General features: G+C 42.4%; 2 protein-coding genes across 2 annotated transcripts in view; both read left to right on the top strand.

Annotated features, from left to right (window-relative positions):
- LOC122061684 (DNA-directed primase/polymerase protein) overlaps window positions 1-21,029 on the top strand; it is a 109,229-nt gene that overhangs the window by 64,414 nt on the left and 23,786 nt on the right. The gene's annotated exons all lie outside the window — the stretch shown is intronic.
- The window catches only part of LOC122061687 (endonuclease V), a 42,104-nt gene that overhangs the window by 14,265 nt on the left and 6,810 nt on the right, over window positions 1-21,029 (top strand). Inside the window, exons 5-6 of the mRNA XM_042625102.1 lie at window positions 4,456-4,520; window positions 4,703-4,819. Coding sequence (XP_042481036.1) covers window positions 4,456-4,520; window positions 4,703-4,819 — 182 coding nt within the window. The remainder of the gene's footprint in view (window positions 1-4,455; window positions 4,521-4,702; window positions 4,820-21,029) is intronic.

Here is a 21,029-nt window from a genome sequence, read left to right as displayed (position 1 = left end):
GTGATTCGAGTTTTTTTGGCCAAAACGCATGCCACACAAAAAAACTGATTCGAATTACAATTTTTAAAGGGAAAACTCTGACTAAAGTTCCCAAAGGGGGATGTCCCAACCGACAGTGCCACCGTAGTTACTCAGAGATGGGAGGTGACGTAGAAGATGTCTGAAGAGCCTGACCAGAGACCAACGCCGAGTCATCATCAAGTAGATACAGACCAATACGTACCCTACCAGAGCTAATTGTTGCCCCTGTCACCAGATCCTGAAAAACATAATGAGATGGGAAAAAGGTGAATTTGCAATTAAGACTAGAAGTAAGACTACTAATGGACAAAAGGTTAGTGGGAAAAGAAGGAATATGCAATACAGTAGAAAGGGATAAATAGAGGGTATAACTAACAGAGCCCTTCCTCAGAATAGTGGAATAAGTCCCATTAGCCAATTTGACCTTACTATTACCAAGACAAGTTGTGAACTGTGAAAAAAGAGACAAGCGGCCTGTCATATGATCAGAAGCCCCGAAGTGTATAATCCAAGGGGTATTAGGGACAAACATAGTATGGTTATAAAAGGAGATACCTGACCCAGAAGTGGTGGAATGAGCAGAGCTCGAAGTGGCAGGTGCAAGAGAGTTTGGACATGTCAAGAGGCGACAGAAGGCAGTAAGCTCATCAAATGATAGCGAGGCTACTGAGGAGCTAAGAGCAGAGTCAAAGTTAGGGCTCTCTATGGTTCGCCTGCCCAGAAGTACCGGCACGACCCTTCCCTTGCCCTTATCCATATGTACTAGTAGGACGACCATGAAGCTTCCAGCAGTGCTCCTTGGTGTGATGCTCCTTCCCACAGTAATCGCACTTTACTGGAGTCCTAGTAGAGGAGACTGGGGAGTTGCACTAAAGGACTGAGTGCCAGAAACAAGTGCAGATCTCTCAGTAGGAGTGGCAGCTTGCTGTGGAAGCATGGTGGTACGTCGACTGTCCTCAAGTTGGATCATAGCATAGGCTTGATCCAAGGTAGGAAAGGGCTCACGACTTAAAACCTGGGATCGCAATTGATCAAACTCCACATTCAGACCTGCAGAAAGTCATAGACCCTGATCTTGTCCTGTATCTTTTGAAACTTAGTGACATCTTCAGGGGTGGAAGGAGTATACTCATAGAAATCCAACTCAATCCATAGTTCCTGCAAATCATATTAGTATTGTGATAGAGTAAGCCCTCTCTACCTCAGATCATAGACCTTTCGAAAAATCTCAAAGACCTGAGCATGATTCCCTGCCTGGGAATAGATATCTTGGACAGGCTTCCAGATTTTGCAGTGGAGTTGAGGAGATAGCCACGCGAAAGCTGTGGCAACATGGAGTTGACAAGGAAGGCCATAACCAAAGAGTTGGCACACTCCCACTTGTCAATCTCAGTATCGGTGGTCGGACTCTTCGTGGTTCCAGTGAGGTACCCGTAATAGCCAAGGGACTTGATGGATATGTAGACCGAGTGTGACCACATAAGGTAGTTTGCGTCATCAAGCTTGATAGCACACAGGAGGAAAGGTAGGAAGAGCTATGGTGTCTCTGTCAGTAAAAGTAGATGAGCTGATAGACATGGTTGCTACTCAAGGGGGCTGTGCAAACAGAATAGACACTGGCCGAAGATAGAGAAAGTACCAAAATAACCAGAAAAAACTAGAAAACCTAAAAATCGATAAAGGGTAAAACCTTGAGAAAACGATTTTGGGGATAGCTCTAGAATAAAGACCTCAAACGAAAAAGTGGTCATTACATACCACTACAAGGATGAGAGGCGCCAATTGCAACAAACATCAAAATGATCGGAGCATTGAGCAGGGAAAAGCATCCTGGTAATAAAAAAATGTTCTCAGGGAGAAAACCTTGAAAAATTGATAAAAAATGGTTTTGGGTCTCTTAGATCATTATAGAAGAGAGTCTGAGAGTCCAGGGGAAAGATGGATGGAGGCTAGAAACCCTCTTGGTGGTTTAAGAAGCTCCCACCACGAGAGAGAAGCAAATGAAGAGAGATAGAGGGAGGCGCTGGGAGAGAGAGAGAAATGAGAAAGAGGCAAAGAGATGGAGAAGAGGGAGAGCCCTTATGGTTTCGGATCCTATGTCTCTAATACCATATTGAATGGGGTAATGGCTTGTGTCTAATATGACACCAGCCCTCTTTATTTATAATAATGGAGAGAAGGTTCTAGAGAATTACAAAGACCATTAAACCCCTTAGGGTCCGTTTGGTAACTGGCACTTTCCCTAAAACCCATAAAATCCATTATTACAACAGTTTATTATCATATTTCTTTTTTATCTTTCTACTATTTATTGTCATCCTATTCCTAAGTCTGTTGGAGAGGCATTGTGGAGTCCTGGATGGAGGACAGCTATAGAGGAAGAATTCTTGGCTTTGGAGGAAAATCAGACTTAGGATCTTGTCCCCTTACCTCTGGGCAAGTCTGCTATTGGTTGCCGTTATATGTGGTTAAGGTCAATCTTGATGGTTCTCTTGCTCGGTTGAAGGCAAGATTGATTGCAAAGAGGGTATGCCCAAGTATATAGAGTTGACTATGTCGATACTTTTTCTCCTGTTGCCAAACTTGAATCAGTTCACATTTTAATATCTTTTGCAGCCTCTCACCATTGGCCATTATATTAGTTTGATGTTAAGAATGTGTTCCTTCATAGTGATTTATGTGAGAAAGTTTATATAGAGCAACCTTCGAGGTTTTTTGCTTAGGGGGAGTCTAGGATGGTGTGAAAGCCTAAGAAGTCCTTGTATGGTTTGAAGCGATCTTATTGGGCATGATTTGGTAGGTTTATTGATGTGGTTCTTAAGTTTGGTTGTCACGAAGTGACAGTGATCACTCGGTTTTTTATAGGCGATCTGGTGTGGGAAGAATACTCCTTATTGTGTATGTTGATGATATTGTTATTACTGGAGATGATGTTGAGGGTATCCAAGGTTTAAAGGTGCACTTGTAGCAAAATTTTCAAACTAAGGATCTAGTAAGGTTAAAATACTTTTTGGGTATTGAAGTTGCTCAGTCAAGGAAAGGTATTTCCCTCTCTCAGAGGAAGTATGTTTTGGATTTGCTTACATAGACTAGGATATTGGACTCCAAGCCTCAGGATACTCCCATTGATCCCAATGTAAAACTTATAGAGTGGTGATCTTTTAGATGATCTTGAAAAGTATCGGAGGTTGGTCGGAAAGTTGAATTATCTGACTGTGACTTGACCTGATATTGCCTTTCCTGTCAATGTTGTGAGTTAGTTTCTGTCCTCTCCTTGTACGTCCCATTGGGATGCCATTGTTCATATTCTAAGATATCTCGAGAAAGCTCCATGTCGGATCATGGACTTGGACGTAGTGAAGGCTTTTGTGATGCTGATTGGGCTAGATCTCTTGTTGATAGGTGATCAACTACTGGGTATTTTACTTTTGTTGGAGGAAACCTTGTGTCTTGGAAGAGTAAGAAGCAAAATGTTGTGGCTAGGTTGCAGAGTCTTGAGTATCGAGCCATGGCGCATGTCACCTGTGAGTTGATGTGGGTGAAGTAATTGTTGACTGAGCTTGGATTTGAAAGTACATCTCCTATGCAATTGTGGTGTGATAACCAGGGGTGCTCTATGAGAGAACGAAACATATTGAGGTTGAATGCCATTTTGTTCGAGAAGTGCTATAACAAGGAGTTATCTTTACAAGTCATGTTTGCATAGGAGAACAACTTGCAATTGTTTTTATTAAGTCTCTTAGGAGTGGCAGAGTTGATTATATTTGTAACGAGCTAGGCAGGTTTAACATCTATGCTCCAGCTTTAGGGTGAGTATTAAAAGTTATCGATTAAGTGGTTCACACCATTGTTAATTTGAACAATGTTCAAAGGTACTGTTCATGTGAATGGTAACTTTGTATTTGTTTTCTTTTTATGTCCTTTATTTTCTTTTATCCCTTTAGTAGGTTTATGTCTCATGTCACTATTATATATATTGAATGAAGTGCAAGGCTGTGACTCCCAAGGTTACCACCATCTCTTTCTCCTTTCTCTCCTCTCTTTTCCTCTTCTTATTATTATTATTTACAAGTGTAATAGTTGTAATCTGAATCTGGACATTATCGACAGGTGGTTTAGGATAAGCCATTAGGTACACAGAAAAGTAGGTAGTGACAAATTTCAGAAATTAGGGTGATAGTATCCAATCCAATAGCTGAAAGCGGAATACAACTCAACAACCAGATATTGAAATTGAATCTGAGAACGTCAAAGGTAACGCAGCAAAAATAATATGCAAATAAGATGAGCAGAATCAATAATAATCCGAAAACTGAGATGAGCTAAATTTGTTAATGATTTAGTATTATTGTTGGTTTCATTACTCATGAGGTCTAGTGTTAGTATTTACTCCATGTCTTAGCAAAGGAGCTATAATTTCAAGTTCTTTTGTAGGTTTTGGTTTGGCTTGCCATCTTGGTGTTATGGCTAAACTCCCTACCATTGGGATCGGAAAAAATGTGAGGTTCGAATTTTAACCCTTTAATAACTATATTTAAAATAAGTTTTTGAGTTCTTTCAGAGTTATAGTGGATTATCTCATTCCACGCCAAGTTTGAAATTTAACCACAAACTTGGTTCATGATACTCTTTTCATATTTTCATCAAATCATTATGAAGTCCTAACCTTGATCTATGCCAGTTGCATCATGTGGATGGTCTTACACAATCTGGAGTGAGAGAACTCCTAGAAGCAAATGAAAGCTGTGCTAGAGATCTGATTCCTTTAACTGGAAACTCCAACTACACATGGGGAGTGGTAAGAGATCTGGAAGTCTTGGTCTTCTTATTTGTGCCAGTTTTTGAATAATAATGCATCCTTTTATTATGACTTCTCTTTTATGCAGTTGTTAAGGAAATCAGTGGTTCTAATTGAGTTGACAATATGTTAGTTGACCTCGTAAATGTGGTTTGTGGATGGGTGGTGATGCAGACAATCTGATAGAAGGTTGACCAGAACCTGAATTTCTGGGAAAATTTATTTAATTGAACCAAAACAGAGTGGCTTACAGAAATAGAAATATAGAGGAAATTGCAAAGCTTGGTCTTTCCATGGGAACCCAAATTTTTGTCTCAGAATACTGAATCCCCATTTCTAATAAATCCTTGGTAACTTCTAGACACAACTTTTTATATTGAAAAAATCCATCTCTTCACACTAATATTGCAGTTATGCTGTCAGGCACATTTTAATACCCAGGATCCTTCTCACTTAGTATTTCTTGTATCAGGTGGTCTGGAGAGGCTAGGTGACACGTGCCCCTCTGTAAGATCCGACTAGATGCTCACATGGGCACGTAAACGCCAAAGTGTGAGGTCCGGAGAGGCTAGGTGACACGTGCCCCTCTGTAAGATCCGACTAGATGCTCACATGGGCACGTAAACGCCAAAGTGTGAGTGTTATGGAATATGGCAGGTTGTGGCTTTGACTTGATTGATGCCTCAGCTTTCCCTAAACTGTATATATGTGTCTCTGATATATTTGATTACGTCTTGATAGTCATAGCAGGATTTATTTATTTATTTATTTTTCTGGCATTGGGGGGATGCTGTGGCCAATTAAATTTCTTATAAGAAGATTTCTCTTGAGGCAATAGAAACAATTTCCCCCCTCCCCATGACTCCCCCCCTCTGACCTCCGCCGGCTGCTGACTCCATGGCCAGCGGACACCCTCCGCCTGCAACTAACCTTTCCTCCCTTCCCTCTCTACCTCTGTTACTTCCTTCGATCCCTCCCCTTCCACCGAGGCTACCTCTCCAACCATCCTCCCAAATCCCTCCTCCATTCCTGCTACATCCTCTCCTAGCTTGCATACTCCCTCATCCTCTCTCCCTAAGACATGGTTCTCCGTCCTAAACCCCTCCTCTACCGATCGCCTTGCCCTTCACTTCATCCCCCCCCTCCAATCTGGGTGGCAAAAAGACTGGTCTCTGCCCTGCTGGTTCCCTAGGTTCAGAAATCTCCATTTGGAGATTTTGCCTTGTTGGCCATTTTATTGGCAGCAGACCTTCATACCCCATTGTTAAACGCTCACTTTGCAATCAATGGGGCTCACTCGACTCGATGGACATCCACATTTTGGAAAATGGGATTATTCTTTTCAATTTCTCAAATGAGCAATGAATGACCAGAGCCCTTGAGGGCAGACCATGGCAAGTAGGGAAAAACAGATTTTTCTGAGGCAGTGGAACCAATTTATGAGCCTTCACAAGCTGGATTATTAGCCGATCCCTCTTTGGGTTGCTCTCCCCAATCTTCCCCTGCATTTCTGGGGAGAAAAGGGCTTGAGTATTATTGTTTCTGTCATTGGAACCCCTCTCTTCACTGATTCCAGAACAAAGAAGAAACAACATCTTGCATTTGCCAGAATCTGCATCGAAGTTTTTGCTGAAGCCACCTCCCTCCTCTGTGATCTTCATGAATGAAGAAGGTCATCCTTTTCACCAAAGATCTGCTATGATTGGACCCCACCCTCACTGTCCGGTTTGTCGGATTTTTGGACACCACTCAAGATTGCTCGAAACTGGAGCCCCTGAAGAATGGAGTTTCCCTCGGACTCCCAGCTTCTGGTCCTCCATACGACGCTCGGAAATTCCAGCCTCTGGTCGGCTTCCAGCACTTCCTCTCGGCCTTCGGCTCCAAATATTGCTGACCTTGCCTCTAGCTTACCTGGCCTTCGTTTCAGAAGTAGAGGTCGGAGCTGGTCCCGGCGAACTCAGGGCAGATCCCATGGCAAGAGATTCCCTAGCCCTCAGGCCACATCGCCTCTGCATTCTCCCTCAAATCACCATCTGGGACCTCCGGTCCAATCCTCATTACTAGTCTCAACCACTTCTCGGCCCTTCAAGACACTTCTCCTGACAGCGACGGTTCCCGCTGTGCTCCATCGGTTAACCCTGTTAGTTCTCCCTCCCTCTCGCCTGCTCCCGCCGCCCTTTCCTCCTCTGCGAGAATGGATCCTCTCTTACCTGCTCCCTCTCCAGATGCTACTCTCACCGACTTTTCCTCCTTTTCTAACTCACACGCTACCTCCACTATCATCACCAACTCCAGCCCTCACACCTCATCTTGCTGTCCTTCCAATCCTTTGAGTCAGCCCATCTTTCTCTCGCCACCTAGCCCAGCCCTTTCTCTGTGGACTTACTATCCAATTCTCCACTTTCTTTTAGCCAGCCCAGCCCATTCCAGCCGACACCTCCTGGCTCAGCCCATCCTTCTGTGGGCCACCTTCCCAGGCCCACCCACTTGCCTCCCTTAATCCAGGCCACCTCCTTCCATTCTTACCTGCACCACCAGGGTTCTTCACTCCTCTCGGATCAAGAATGGATACTCGAAAAGTTTTTGGATGGAAAATTTGTAGCTGATGAAGCATTGGACAATATAATGTGTTTCAGAAATATGGCCACATAATTTTGGTACTTGTTAGGAATTTTGGTTAGGATCTGCATTTTCAGGTTTCCATCTGCACGAGATGCTATGAATATGGGGCCCACCGAATGGTGTAAGAGCTGTGAATTTAAACTTGACTGGCGGTCTCCATTGTTGCGATCCAGCTAGTGTGAGTCCCACCTTAAAACAAAATCATTCATGCCCAAAAAAAAAAAAAAAAAAACACAGGACATTCTAAAGTTTTTGAGAATTTTTGGTGATTTCAAACTTTTATTCATAAAAACATAGGCCAGCATATCTTCTTATGGGAACTTAATGAAAAATTACTTCAAACAGAGCTAGTTACATACTATAATCCAATTCCTCACAAGTTATTACAACTTATGACCTCCATTTTCTGGGACAAGTTTCTATAATTTAAAACAATTTGCTCTCAAGAACTGGAGTTTTGCTCATTATCTTGTGCTGGAGCAGCAAGAAGCCTTTGGTCCAATACCAAGTTGGATGATTAAGCACAAAGAGGAAGGAGTAACAAGATCGAAAGAAGAAGAGTAAAAAAGAATGGTTCTTTGCATCTTATGATTGACACTTCAACCCAATAAGTTACTTATGAAAGACAAAATTGCCATTCATAGGCTAGTATATATACAACTTATATTCCCCTTACATGAAAACGAGCAAAAGAGAATGTATAGCACTATTTTGCTATTTACATTAGGAATTGATCATTCCTAGGGAGTGTTAGAGTTTATGTAATAGGATTACTTTAGGGACTGTTTCCCATTTTTTTTATGAATAAATAAATTAATAACCTAGGGGAGAAGAAAATACAAGGGAGAGGGGGGGGGAGAGGAGGGAAGCCTAAAAGGAAACAACCTTGAGGAACCGGGGATGGGGGATAAAACTAGACCTATAAGGCAACCAAAAGAACAACCCAATAGGGGCAAGACTAAACTATGAGGGGGGGAAGAGGATGGTGGGGGGGGGGGACCCCAAAAAACAACAATGAACCCATTCCTTGGGGAGTTTGTAACAGAACAATGGCGGAGGGAGGCAATCTTGGAGGAGGTATTAAAGTAGATGGCATTCAAAATCTTATCAAAAGATTGAGAATTGGAGGTCCATCTACGAAGATTCCTCTCCATCCAGATGTTGTCGATGGTGGCACAAAAGGCGAGCTTTCTAATGCTGTCATAGATGGAAGGACCAGCATAAGTCATATCAACCCAGATCCATTCTCTACCTATAACGTGTTAGGGGCATGCCCACACTTCTATAGTTGGTTTTGATGATAACAAACATATGAAACTACTTCACAATTTGTCTTCAAGTATTGTTTCGTGGAGACTTTGTATCAAAGACCGATTTGATGAATGAAAGGAAGAAATGAAGATCAAAGTCATCAATGGTGAAAATAAAGGCCCAAAAGTAAAGAAGTAAAGCTGAAAAGAGAGCAGGAGTATGAAGCCTCCAAAGCTTGAAGAAAGTACTTCAAAGGATTAAGATCTCAGACTATCAAGACTTGAAGTTATTCTAAACCGCAAGCAATGCAAGAAGAATACCGAAGACCATTTGTAGGATGTTTGATAGAAGCCTTGAAGATCTTAGCGTAATGTAATAGTGCACACATAATACACAAGCACTACACTGCATCTCATAAGCATGCATTACATATTGCATCCGTTAGTTCATATTAACTTAGAATAACTTTAGGAAGTACATATGACCAATTGTCAAGACCTAAAAATGGTTCTGAACATGTTAGGTATAACGTGTCTTAGGAATATGCTGAGAAAACAGCAATGAACCTATTCAAAGGCATTTTGGGAAACCTTAAAATAGGTACCAGAAGATGGTCTCTTCACCAAAGTTGTAGATATTCGAGTTACGAATCCAACAAACTTGGAATCAGGCCAGTCCGAAGTTGGACAAGAAAGTTATGTCCAAATACTGACGAAAGGTCAGTTTTCCAAATGCCTGTCAAAAGTTGGGAGTGACCGAACCGACTGGCGGTCGACTGGTATGAAACCGGATGGATTTCCTAAGCTCCAACGGCTCTCTAAGGGCTAGTTTTTGCCAACAACTCTTTTTGGCAATCGATTGACTACTGATGGCGGTCGACTGGTCGATAAAAAAAGACCATTTGAGTGAGATTTCTTGCCTATTTCATCCCTAATCTCACGTATACATACCTCTAATGCTATTCATTAATTAAACAATTAATCTTAACTCTGAAGGAGCATTATTTGAGCATTAGAAGTGAGATTGGTTTATACCATCTCTTGAGTTCAAGTTCTTCATTTCCATTCAAGAAGAACTCAAGGTTCTCTACAAGTCTTCATCTACATCTTGGAATTTGCATTGCAAGCATTTAAAAGACTTTAAAGTTGCACTATTTTATAACATTTCATTCACGCACCACACAAGATGTAACTTTAAACCTTTCTATCCCACTTTGAATTTGTTTTTGTTCAAAGACTTGGGTTCTAGAATTGGACACCTTGTTTACACATTGTTCTAGACCGTACTTAGACAAGTATGCAAGACCCTCTCATCCTTAAGAGACTGTAAGGACTCTCATCTTTGAAAGAGACTGTAAATGACTCTCTCATCCTGGAAAGAGATTGTAAAGGACCCTCTCATCCTTTAAAGAGATTGTATGGATCCTCTTATTCTTAAAAGAGTTTGCAAAGGTTTTTCTCCCTACCTATTGTACTGAAGGGAAAGCTAGTGGAATACCATATGACTGAAACTTGTAGGAAGTGGACTAAACTCGGATTGAATCAAACCACTATAATGGTGTTGTGTGATTGTGCTTAATTTTATTGTTCTGCATTTTTAATTTGCAATCACACTTGGACCTGTAACCAAAGAATTTTTAAAATCTACTGGTATGACCTATTCACCCTCTCTATGTTATTTCATAACAAACATTTGGGAGACTAAGATATTTATGTGTGCAATTATGCCCCCTAGGAGGAGGGGAGAAAGAGATGGGCAGGGCCTCTTTGCTCCGTTTGGGGAGGGGGAGCACTCTTCTTCTCAATTGCCAGCAGTGACTAAGGACCTTCTTCCGAACTGAGGAGAAAGGGAAGAAAAAAAGAGATGGTCAACATCTTCGGTGCCATTCTTACAAAGACAGCATAACGAGGATGACATGGATGTGTCTGTGGATAAGGAAAGACTGGGTTGGTAGGAAATTGGAGATGGCCAGTCAAACAGTGAAACTGTGACGAGGGATGTGCCCCTTACCCAAATGATGTTGTAGTAAGGAACAGAGGGGCGTTTGGAACAGACGCCCAAGCTTTGGTCCCAGACGCCCAAGCAGAGGGACAAAGCAGGAGAAGGAATTTAGATTATTTGGTCTTGCGTTCCCCAGTGGCCTAGGGGAGGTGAGGAAGGGCAGCCCAGATGTTGGCAAGAAGGGGGGAGAAGAAGGGGGACCAAGAGTCAATTCCCATGATGGCATCTACATCGGTAGCCCTGCTAAATCCAGAGGAGTAGATTGATCTAGGGCTGACAGTAGAGAGGAGAATGCCAATAAGGTGCCAAGGGTCTAACCAAAGGGAGGTGTTGGAGCCATTTCCATTGGAGTATCAAATGGCCTCAAGAGCTTTGGGTCTTTAGTTTAGAATGTTACACCAGACCCAAAAGGCATCAGAGGAGGGGGAGGCAATCTATAGAGAATCAAATTTGAGGGAGGAATAGACCTAGGGGACCCAGATGCTGGATTGCTTTGTAGAAATTCTCTAGATAAGTTTAAGGATGTTAGAGTTATTTACATCTTTGATTTTTCTAAGGTCCAAGCCTCTAGATTTGGGGAGGCAAACAGATCCCCAGCTGATAGGATGGAGGGATTTAGAGCAATCCCGTCCTTCCAGGGAAGGAAGGAACAAAGGAGGGACTCATGGCCTTGAGGTGGAAGAGGGAAGAACAAAGAGTAAAGATACCTGGATTAGATTATTGATTTAGCAAGCTCAAGGCGACCAACATAAGAGAGGCGCTTGCCTTTCCAGAGCTGAAGTTTTTCCTCATGAGGTCCAAAATAAGAGTGCAATGGTGAGTAGAAAGCCTGACAATGATGAGAGGTAGGCCCAAGTATTTAACAAGGAGATGACCCAGAGGGAATCCAATTAACTCTAGAATTCGGGCTTTTGAAGCATCAGAAATGCCAAATACAAAGAGGCAAGATTTTAGGAGGTTGATTTTGAGGCCAGAGAGGTTTCAGAGAGTTGAAGGGAGGACATGATGGAAGTTATGGAGCAAATATCAGCTTTAGAGAAGATTTTAAGATCGTCAGCAAACGCAAGGTGGGTAAGCATAAGGGATTTACACTTGGGGTTAGGATAGATGATATGCTGAACTGTTTTGGATTGGATGGACCTGGAAAAAACCTCAAGGGAAAGGGAGAAGAGAAGGGGGATAGGGGGCATCCTTGTCTAAATCCCACAAACAAGTGGAAAAATCCCACAAGACTACCATTGACAAGGACCGAGAAATGATGGGAGGAGATACAAGAGTGAATCCAATGAACAAAGATAGGAGGAAAAGACATCTGAAGAAGAATTTTGTAGATGAAGTCCCATTTGATTGAGTCAAAAGCTTTGTGGATGTCAATTTTGAACAGAGCAACCGAGTAGGATTTCCTATCAAAGCCTCTGATGATTTCATGAAACATGATGATGTTATCAGCAATGCTTCTACCAACATGAAGGCTGATTGATTAGCGCTAACCAGGAGATCAACGACCAATGATTGATTAGCACTAACCAAGAGATCAACAACCAATTGGATACAGTTGGCAAGAAATTTGGCTATGAACTTATATAAGAGGTTACAAAGGGAGCTAGGGCAGAAATTAGACATGGTGGAGGCTCCTTCATTTTTTAGAATGAGGCAGAGAATGGTTTGGTTGATCGCTTTGATTCGGGAAGGATTGGGGAAGAAACTACGAATGGCTAAGATGAGATTGGATGTATAACATCCCAACTAGAAGATAAAAAGCCTATGCTAAAACCATCCTGCCTAAGGGTTTTGTTGGCTTTATGGGAAAGGATGGCAGAAAGTATTTCATCATTAGAGGGAATGGAAAAAAGGATGGGTAAGAGATTAGAGGGAGAGGGTTCAGGGGGGTAGGGAGGAGAGTGGAGAAGTAGTCAACAACTTCATCTTTGATATCTGATAGGTTCCGAAGAATGGAACCATCTCTGGAGGTGTGAGCATCGGGATGGAATTTGCTTTATTCTTAGCCTTTATAGATGCAGAGTTGGTGTCACCCAGCTAAAGCCATTTGATTCTTGATTTTTTGCGAAGGAAACTTTCTTCTTGGGCAAGAAGGGATTAGAACTTAGAAGAGGTCAAGTGTTCTTCAGCCATTAGAGAGGAATTGAGTAAATCAGATTGGATTCTGATCTAGATGGTCTCAAGCTTGGCTTTATAGATGGACACTCTGGAGGAGATATTTCCATAAGAGAGGTTCCAGACTCTCAACACAGATTTGACATTGTGGAGCTTCCTAGCAAAGGCTATGAGAGAGGAGGAGAAAGCATGCACAGGGATGTCCCAAGCATGTTTGGAAATGTAGAGATAGTCTTGGAGGGTCCACATGTCATAGAATTTGAAAGACTTGGGACGGAAGGAGATGTGAGGACGGTCATGAGGACTGTTACCATTATGTTGTCCTAAGTTGTATTTTCTCTTTTACCTCCCTAGGGAGGACTATGTAATTTCCTTATTCGATTTGAACCTTATATAGGTGGGAAGAGCTCATAGCTCTTACCACGATTTTCCCTCATCTCTCTTTCTTCTCTCAACTTCTCTCCTTCCTTTCTCTCTTTTGTCTTTCTCCTACATCTCTAAGACATGGTTTAAAGTATCTCCGATACGATACACTACCCTCCGTTACGTGTCTTAAATTTAGCCGACTGATACGGCGACCAATACTAATATTTTAATGTCCTTGATCTTAGCATATCTTAGCGTATCTCTAATACGATATCCTCTGATATGTATCTTAATTTAGTTGACCGATATAGTGACTGATACCGATACTTTAATCCTTGTCCATAACCCTAATCTTTCTTACTTCCAGCTTGGTATCAGAGCTAAAGGGGTTTTAGAGTCGACGAAGGCTTCTCTTTCTCATTCTTTGAGTCTCTTTTGGAACCCTAGAAAGCAAAGGGGTCCAATAGAGGCTATACTTTGTAAAAGGGTTTAACAAGAAGACCTAATGGAGTTCTAGAAGCAAGTTGAAGACACTTGAAGGGAGCTTGAAGGACTACAAGGGCTGTTTGAAGTCCAAACCGAGAAGAAGTACACTGCCAGCCCTAGAGTCAAGCCTTTGTTTCTCTCTCCTCAAGCATTTATTGGGGATGTGGCTGGGCTTGAAAGAATCTCCTGAGGGTCCTCTTTAACACCCTTAAACCTTGGATTGTGATTTGGTGTGGTGTTGGAACACTACCCCAATCTCTCCTTTCTGTTGGGTATTGTTAGCTTCTCTATTTTTGGTTTGTTTGGTCGGGAATGGCTGATAGTGTGGTAATTGGATGTTTTTTATGGATATGTTATATCATTCGATGCTTGTATATACTATTGAGATGAAGCTCCACAATTAAAAGTGGGTTTGATTGATTTCCTCTCAAAGTTGCATGGTTTACTAACTTGCTAGAATTTTTTTCTTTGCTTCTAAGAAGAATATATTTGGGTATTGTGTTCCACTCTTGGTTTGGTCTCCAATTGTGTTCTTTTAGGAGTATCCTTACTCCATGTCTAATCTCATTGAACCTATGGAAGCTTCGTTGGGTGGATCGAGTAGTACCATTCCCAGTTGGATTGTCTTTGATAATCATAATACTTAGATTTCCCTTGTAAAGTTGGATAGTACAACTAATAGGATTCGTCACAATCTGTGAAGTTGTCCTTGTAGAGTAGAGGGAAGCTAGGGTATTACTGGGGGTCTCAAGGCTCCCGTTGTCTTTAATCCAGCTTACTAGAAATGGGAAACTGAGAATTCTACTGTTGTGACTTGGCTCCTTTTTTCCATTAAACCTAAGATAAGAAGAAGATCTATTTGGAAGGAAACTGCTAAGGATATTTGGGATAGTCTCTACAACCTATGACAGGGTAGGTGACTCTACTAAAGTCCTAGCTCCTTCAACAAACCCTCTCCATGAAGCAGGGGAACAAGATATCTTTGACTATTATACTACTATTATAGGACTCTGGGAGGAGTATGATTATTATCGAGACCTTCTGTTGTCCAATCCTGAAGATGAAGTCAAGGTCTATAGGTCTTTTGAAAAGGAGTGAGTTCTGATCTTACTAGGTGGGTTGAACTCAGACTATGAGCCAATCCAGATGCATATTTTACGCGGTCACCTCTTCCATCCCTCAATGAGGTGTGTAACCTACTGAGTGAGGAGACCAGGAGAGGTGCTATAGACCCTGCTCCGCCACTTGAGCGATCTACTCATTCTTCCACTACCCATAGAGAATGGTGTGGAGGTAGCAAAGGCCATGGGGTCATCTCATGGAGTCAGGGATAAACCTCGGCAATGTGATCATTGTGGCAAACTTGGGCACACTCGAGAGAGGTGCTGAGTTTTTCATGTCCATCAATGTAGTACATATGGTGGAACTATTGGCACACGTGGTGGCCGTAGAGGAGGGGATACAACTCATGCTATGATGACAAAGACTGATCCTAGGGGACACCTAAGGCAGATACCAACTCCTTCTCTAGAGAGGATATTGTAGTGCTTCGCCGGCTTATGTCTCAGCTTGATAGCCCATCTACCTCACAAGATGCCTCAGCTTCCACTATGCTTGCATCAACATTTGCACCTTCCACAACTCCATTATCAGTCATTGACTCCAGTGCCACTGACCACAAGATGTACGTCCCATTATTATGATTCTTACTGCATTTGTTTTTGTAAGGATAAGTTTTGGGTGGCTGATGGTATCCTCTCTATTTTTGGTAAAGGTAGTATTCCCATTACTTCTTCTATTTCATTGAATTCCATTCTTTATGTTTCTAACCTCACCTTGAGTCTTTTTTTTTTCTATAAGCATTTTAACTAAATCCTCGAATTATTGTATCACCTTTTTTTTTTTTTTTTCCCTTCTGATTGCCCTTTTCAGGATTTGGTAATGAAGGGGATTATTGGCAGTGGACCTAAGGAGAGCGGACTCTACCGCCTTAAGCTGCAATTATCTTTGTTTACTACACCACAACATATAGTCGTAGTGATAGTAGTTTTATAGAATTTATGATGCTTTAGCATCAACGTTTGGGACATCCCTCTTTTATTGTTATGAGGAAGCTAAACAAGCTGATTTTAGATCCCTTATCTGATCTTCCTGATCCAACTTATGCTACCTTCTTGTATCTAAGTCCTCGAAGTTAATGCCTCCCGAATTGCTTCCTCTGTTGCTCCTTCCTGGTCTCTCCTCTCCAATTATTCCCACAACCTCAATGGTAGAATCTGGATCCTCTGGAATCCCTCCAAGCTTCATGTCTCCCCTCTCTCCTCCTCCTCCTCCCAAGCCATCCATCTCTGCATCTCCCACCCCTCTGGATCCCTCATTTGCTTCTTCTCTGCCATTTATACCCATAATCTTGCCCACAACAGGCTCTCCCTTTGGGATGATATCCACTCCTTTGCTCCCTCCATTAGCTCTAGCCCTTTAGGGGTTGCTAAGGACTTTAATGTCATTTACTTTAGTCATGAAAAGCATGGGGATAATCCCATTGACTTGAGAGCCATAGAGGTTTTAAATGATTGCATTGATGACCTTGCTTTCAATAATCTCAGATGGTCTGGTTTTAAATTTTCCTGGCACAACAGAAGAGCAGGATCCTCCAGAGTTGCCTACAAATTAAATAGAGCCCTTATCAATGAAGCCTGGCTTGACTCCTATCCCTCTTCCCATGCTTGCTTTGATCTCCCTAGGATCTCTGACCACAGTCCCATCTCAATCCATGTCTTGTCTTTCCTATCATTCGGTCCCAAGCCCTTTAAATTCTTTGACATGTGGACTCTTCAGTAGGACTTTCTTCCTATCGTGAGAAATGCCTGGCTCTCTCCAGTTACCCATTCCTCTTCCCCCTCATTGCTTTTGCTAAAAAGCTTAAGATTATCAAGTTGGCCCTCAAGCAATGGAACTCCTCCACCTTTGGCAACATCTTCTCTCGGGTCTCTTCCTATAGAGATAAGCTCCTCTCTATCCAATCAAGGCTTCAATTAGATCTCCCTAATCCCAGCCTTGTGATAGAAGACAAGCTCCTCTCCGTTGATCTCCTCCCTCATGGCCCAAAAGGAAGAAAGCTTCCTCCGTCAAAAGGCTAGAATCAAATGGCTTGACCTTAGTGACTCCAACTCGGCCTATTTTTATAGGTCGCTTAAGGCCAAGACCAATGCCAACTCCATCCCTAATATCACATTTAGAACTGGTGCTGAGCTTCTCAATCCTGAGGACATCAAATCCAAAGCTGTTTCCTTTTTCAAAGACCTACTCCTTCCCTCCTCCCCACTCACTTGCCTCTCCCTCCCCCGGATCTCCTCAATAAATTCATCCTTGATTCCCTTCTCCCCTCCCTCCAATGCATCTCTTCTGATAATGAAATTATCGTGGTTGTTCTCTCCCACACTGCCAACGAAGCTCTTGGCCCAGATGGCTTTGGCATGAGATTTTTCTCCTCCTGTTGGGATATCATCCATCAGGACCTCTTCCTTGCTATTAGAAGCTTCTTCTTCAACCCCAGTTAAATTAAAGGCATCAACCACACTTTCATCTGCCTCATCCCTAAAAAGGAGGGTGTTGCCTCCATGTATGACTTTGGGCCCATCTACATATGCATCTTGCTCTATAAATTAATTGCTAAGAGCCATGCAAACTGCATCCAAAAGGTCATTGACTCCCTTATCAGTCCAAACCAATCGGCTTTCATAGCTGGGAGAAGCATAGCTAACATCACCCTTTGCCACGAGATTGTCAGAGGTTTTGACCGGAAATCCCATTCCTCTGCAGCCCTTTTTAAAATTGATATTCATAAGGCTTCTAACTCTATTAGTTGGGACTTCATCTCCAAAGTCTTGCTCCAGATGTCGTTTCCACCCTCCTTTGTCCATTGGATCCACTATTGCATCTCCTCCCCTCATTTCTCTGTCCTTGTTAATGGTAGCCCCGCTGGCTATTTTCCTTCCTTTGTGGGGATTAGACAAGGCTGCCTCCTCTCCCCCTTCCTCTTCTCTCTCACCCTAGAAGTCCTTTATAGATCCATTTAATCTACCACCGACCATCTTCTCATCTCTCCCATCCACAAATGTAAATACCTTATGCTCACCTACCTTGCTTTTGCAGATGATCTCTAAGGCTAACCCCCTCTCCATCTCCTCAATTATGTCCTTTATCCATATCTTTAAGAACCTCTCAGGCCTCCGCATCAACCTCCTCAAATCTAGCCTCTTCCTTTCTAGAGTCTCCGCCTCCACCTAGCCCTTCTTCTCAGCCTCACATGGTTGGTTCTCCATTGGGTCCCTCCGAGTCAAATTCTTAGGCCTGCCTCTTTTCTCCTCCAGTCTCTCTACCCACCATTGCTCTCCCATGATGGACCTTCTGAGGAAAAGGCTTCAGCTTTGGAAAGGGAAACTCCTTTCTTATGTTATCCTCCTAACCCTCATCAAATCTGTCCTCCAGTCTGTGTCTTTATTGGTATGGCATCTTCGTCCTCCCGGCCTCTACCATTAAGGTCATTGAGAGTTTATTTTGCTCCTTCCTCTGGAAAGGCATCGATACCTCCAAGTTTCTCCATCTTCTAAGCTAGGACAAGGTTTCGCCTCCCTAAATCTTAAGGAGGCCTTGGTTTGAGGACTAAAGAGATCAACTCAATCGAAATTGTCAAGCTTATCTGGAGAATTGCCTCCAAGCACAAGAGCATCTGTGTTGATTAGGTTTTCTCCTTCCTCCTTAAAAACAATTCCCTTGGGTCCGCCCCCATCCCCTCGGATGCTTCCTAGATTCTGGAGAAAAATCCTTTAGCTCTGGCCCATTGCTTTATATGCCATCTCCTCCTCCATTAGCAATGGTTGTTCGACTTCCCTCTGGTTGGACACTTGGCATCCTTCTGGGATTCTCCTCTCGCTCGTCACCCCCGAAGTCATTTATTCATCAGTGTTTGACAGATATGCTATGGTTGACTCCATCATTTCCCATAATGGATGGTCCCCCTCCCTCCCCCCTCTCAATGACCTCTGGTCCTCCCTCCCTCCTTTTCCCTCGGGTCATCGGGGAAGGGAAGATAAATGCATCTGACTTCCCTCCTCCATTGGGACCTTTTCTTCTGCTTCTGCTTGGGATTTCATTAGATCTATGGGCTCTATTGCCCCTTGGTGTAAAGCCATCTGGTTTAAGGCCTCATTCCCCACTATAGCTTCATAGCTTGGTACTCCATTCCCAACTGTCTCCCTACGCAATCCTTTCGATCCACCATCATATTAATGTCTCCCCCTCTTGTAGTCTCTTTCGAAGAGGCTCGAAGACACCAACCACCTCTTCTTTTCTTGCCACCTTTCCTCCTCTATCTGGAAGAGAGTTCTCCGCAATTGTTGGCCGGCCACAGGGTATATTTTACCCTTTCACAGGGAATGGATTTGGATTATTATGACATTTGCAAGCTCATCTATTTTTGATACCCTGGGGCAAGTTAGTTTTTGCACCACCATCAATCACCTCTGGATGGAGCGAAAAATTCACTGATGGACTTCCAACTCTCTCTCCTTGGACCAGATATGGAAAGCTATCTACTTTAATGTTAGCTCCAAGCTCAGATCTCTCTGCCACCGTACAGTTGCAGACACCCACAAGAATAAGCTTATTGTGACTTCCTAAGGTCTCCCGGCAGACATTCTCTCCCCCCCCAAAAAAAAACTTGATGTATGCCCTTTCATTTTGTTTGGCATTGTTTCATTTGGAGCCCCTCTTTGTTGGCTTCTCCTTTTGGCCGGGTAATCTTTCCTGTAAAGCCCAACCTAGTTTCCTCCCCCCCTTTTCCCTCCCTTATATATTCTTTTTCTCCTTTGGTAATGAATTCATTTGTTCATCCAAAAAAAAATTACATCATTTATTTACATCTCCTTCTCATGTATTTTATTGTGAGCCATGCACTTTTGCTAAACATCGTTGTTCGTCTTATGCCTATTATGGTAATAAATCTACAGTTCCCTTTCGTATTGTGTATATTGATGTTTGGGGACCTTATCCTACTACCTCCTTGTTTGGTCATTGTTACTTTATTTCATTTGTTGATAATTTTTCTCGTTGCACTTAGACCGTTCTTATGAAACAGAAGAGTGATGTTTAAAATGCCTTAAAAACTTTCATAAAATGGTTTGTACCCAGTTTGAAACCAAGATCAAAATTGTCCAATTTGATAAAGGGGAGGAGTACATGCATGGTGGTCTTTAGGACTTTTTTTTTTTTTTTTGGGTATTGATAATGGCATTATCCATCAGCTTGCTTGTGTTGATACACTCAAACAAAAAAGGTAGCTGAAAAGAAAAAATACCATTTGTTTCTCATCAACCGCATATGCCTACCAAAATCCTTAGGTCCCAAAATCCTTTTGCACTCGTCTTCTCAGTCTTCTGCTTTTTCTCTCCCTCCCAGGGTGTTTGGTTTTATTTATTATGTGCATGTTAACAGATCCTCCTGCACTAAACTCGATCCTAAGGCTCTCAAATGCCTCTTTCTTGGGTATTCTTCCACTACCAAAGGCTACAAGTGTTACCACTCCTCTTCTTGTAGGCAGATTTCTTTCTAAAGATGTCACCTTCCTTGAATCTGTGCCTTTCTTTGCTCCTCATAAGCATCCTCTTCAGGGGGAGAACAATGAAAGTGAAAGTGAAAAGGCTGTTGATGCTATTCTGTTTCTTTCTCCCTTGCCAATCACTCTTTTTTCTCTTGATATTGGGAAACATAAAGAGGTGGATGTTGTTGATATTGGTGGTCCTTGTAATAAGAAGGAACCTATTGTATTGAAAAGAAGGACAAAGAAGACCTGCCAAGAGTCCTCTTTGGATCCACATCCTGAGCTGAACCTTCCTCAGTCAGGTAACATCTCTTTTCCTCCTTTTGAGTTAGACCTCCTTATTGTTGTTCAAAAGGGAAAGAGCACTTGTACTAATCCTATAGCTCAGTTTGTTTCCTATTATGCTCTCTCTCGTATAGGTGTTACTTCTATAGTTACTCTTTATTCTGTTTCCATTCCCAAAACTGTTACTGACGCTATGTCAGACCCTAAGTGGAAGCAACTCATGTCTGAGAAAATGATGGCACTTGAGAAGAACTGTACTTGGAAACTAGTTAATCTTCCCAGGGGAGGATTCCAATTAGATGCAGGTGGGTTTATATGATCAAGTACCGATCAGATTATACTATTTAGAAGTAGAAGACAAGATTGTTGGCCAAAGGGTAGAGTCAGGTGTAAGGAATTGAGGAGACATTTTCTCATATGGCTAAACATAACTCAACAAGAGTTCTTTTATCTATGGTGGAAAACAAAGATTATCCCTTATAT

Source organism: Macadamia integrifolia, chromosome 14 (genome assembly GCF_013358625.1).
Source record: "Macadamia integrifolia cultivar HAES 741 chromosome 14, SCU_Mint_v3, whole genome shotgun sequence".
NCBI classification, from domain to species: Eukaryota; Viridiplantae; Streptophyta; class Magnoliopsida; order Proteales; family Proteaceae; genus Macadamia; species Macadamia integrifolia.
Note: the sequence above shows the minus strand (reverse complement) of the source record. Positions and strands in the feature narration are given on the sequence as shown.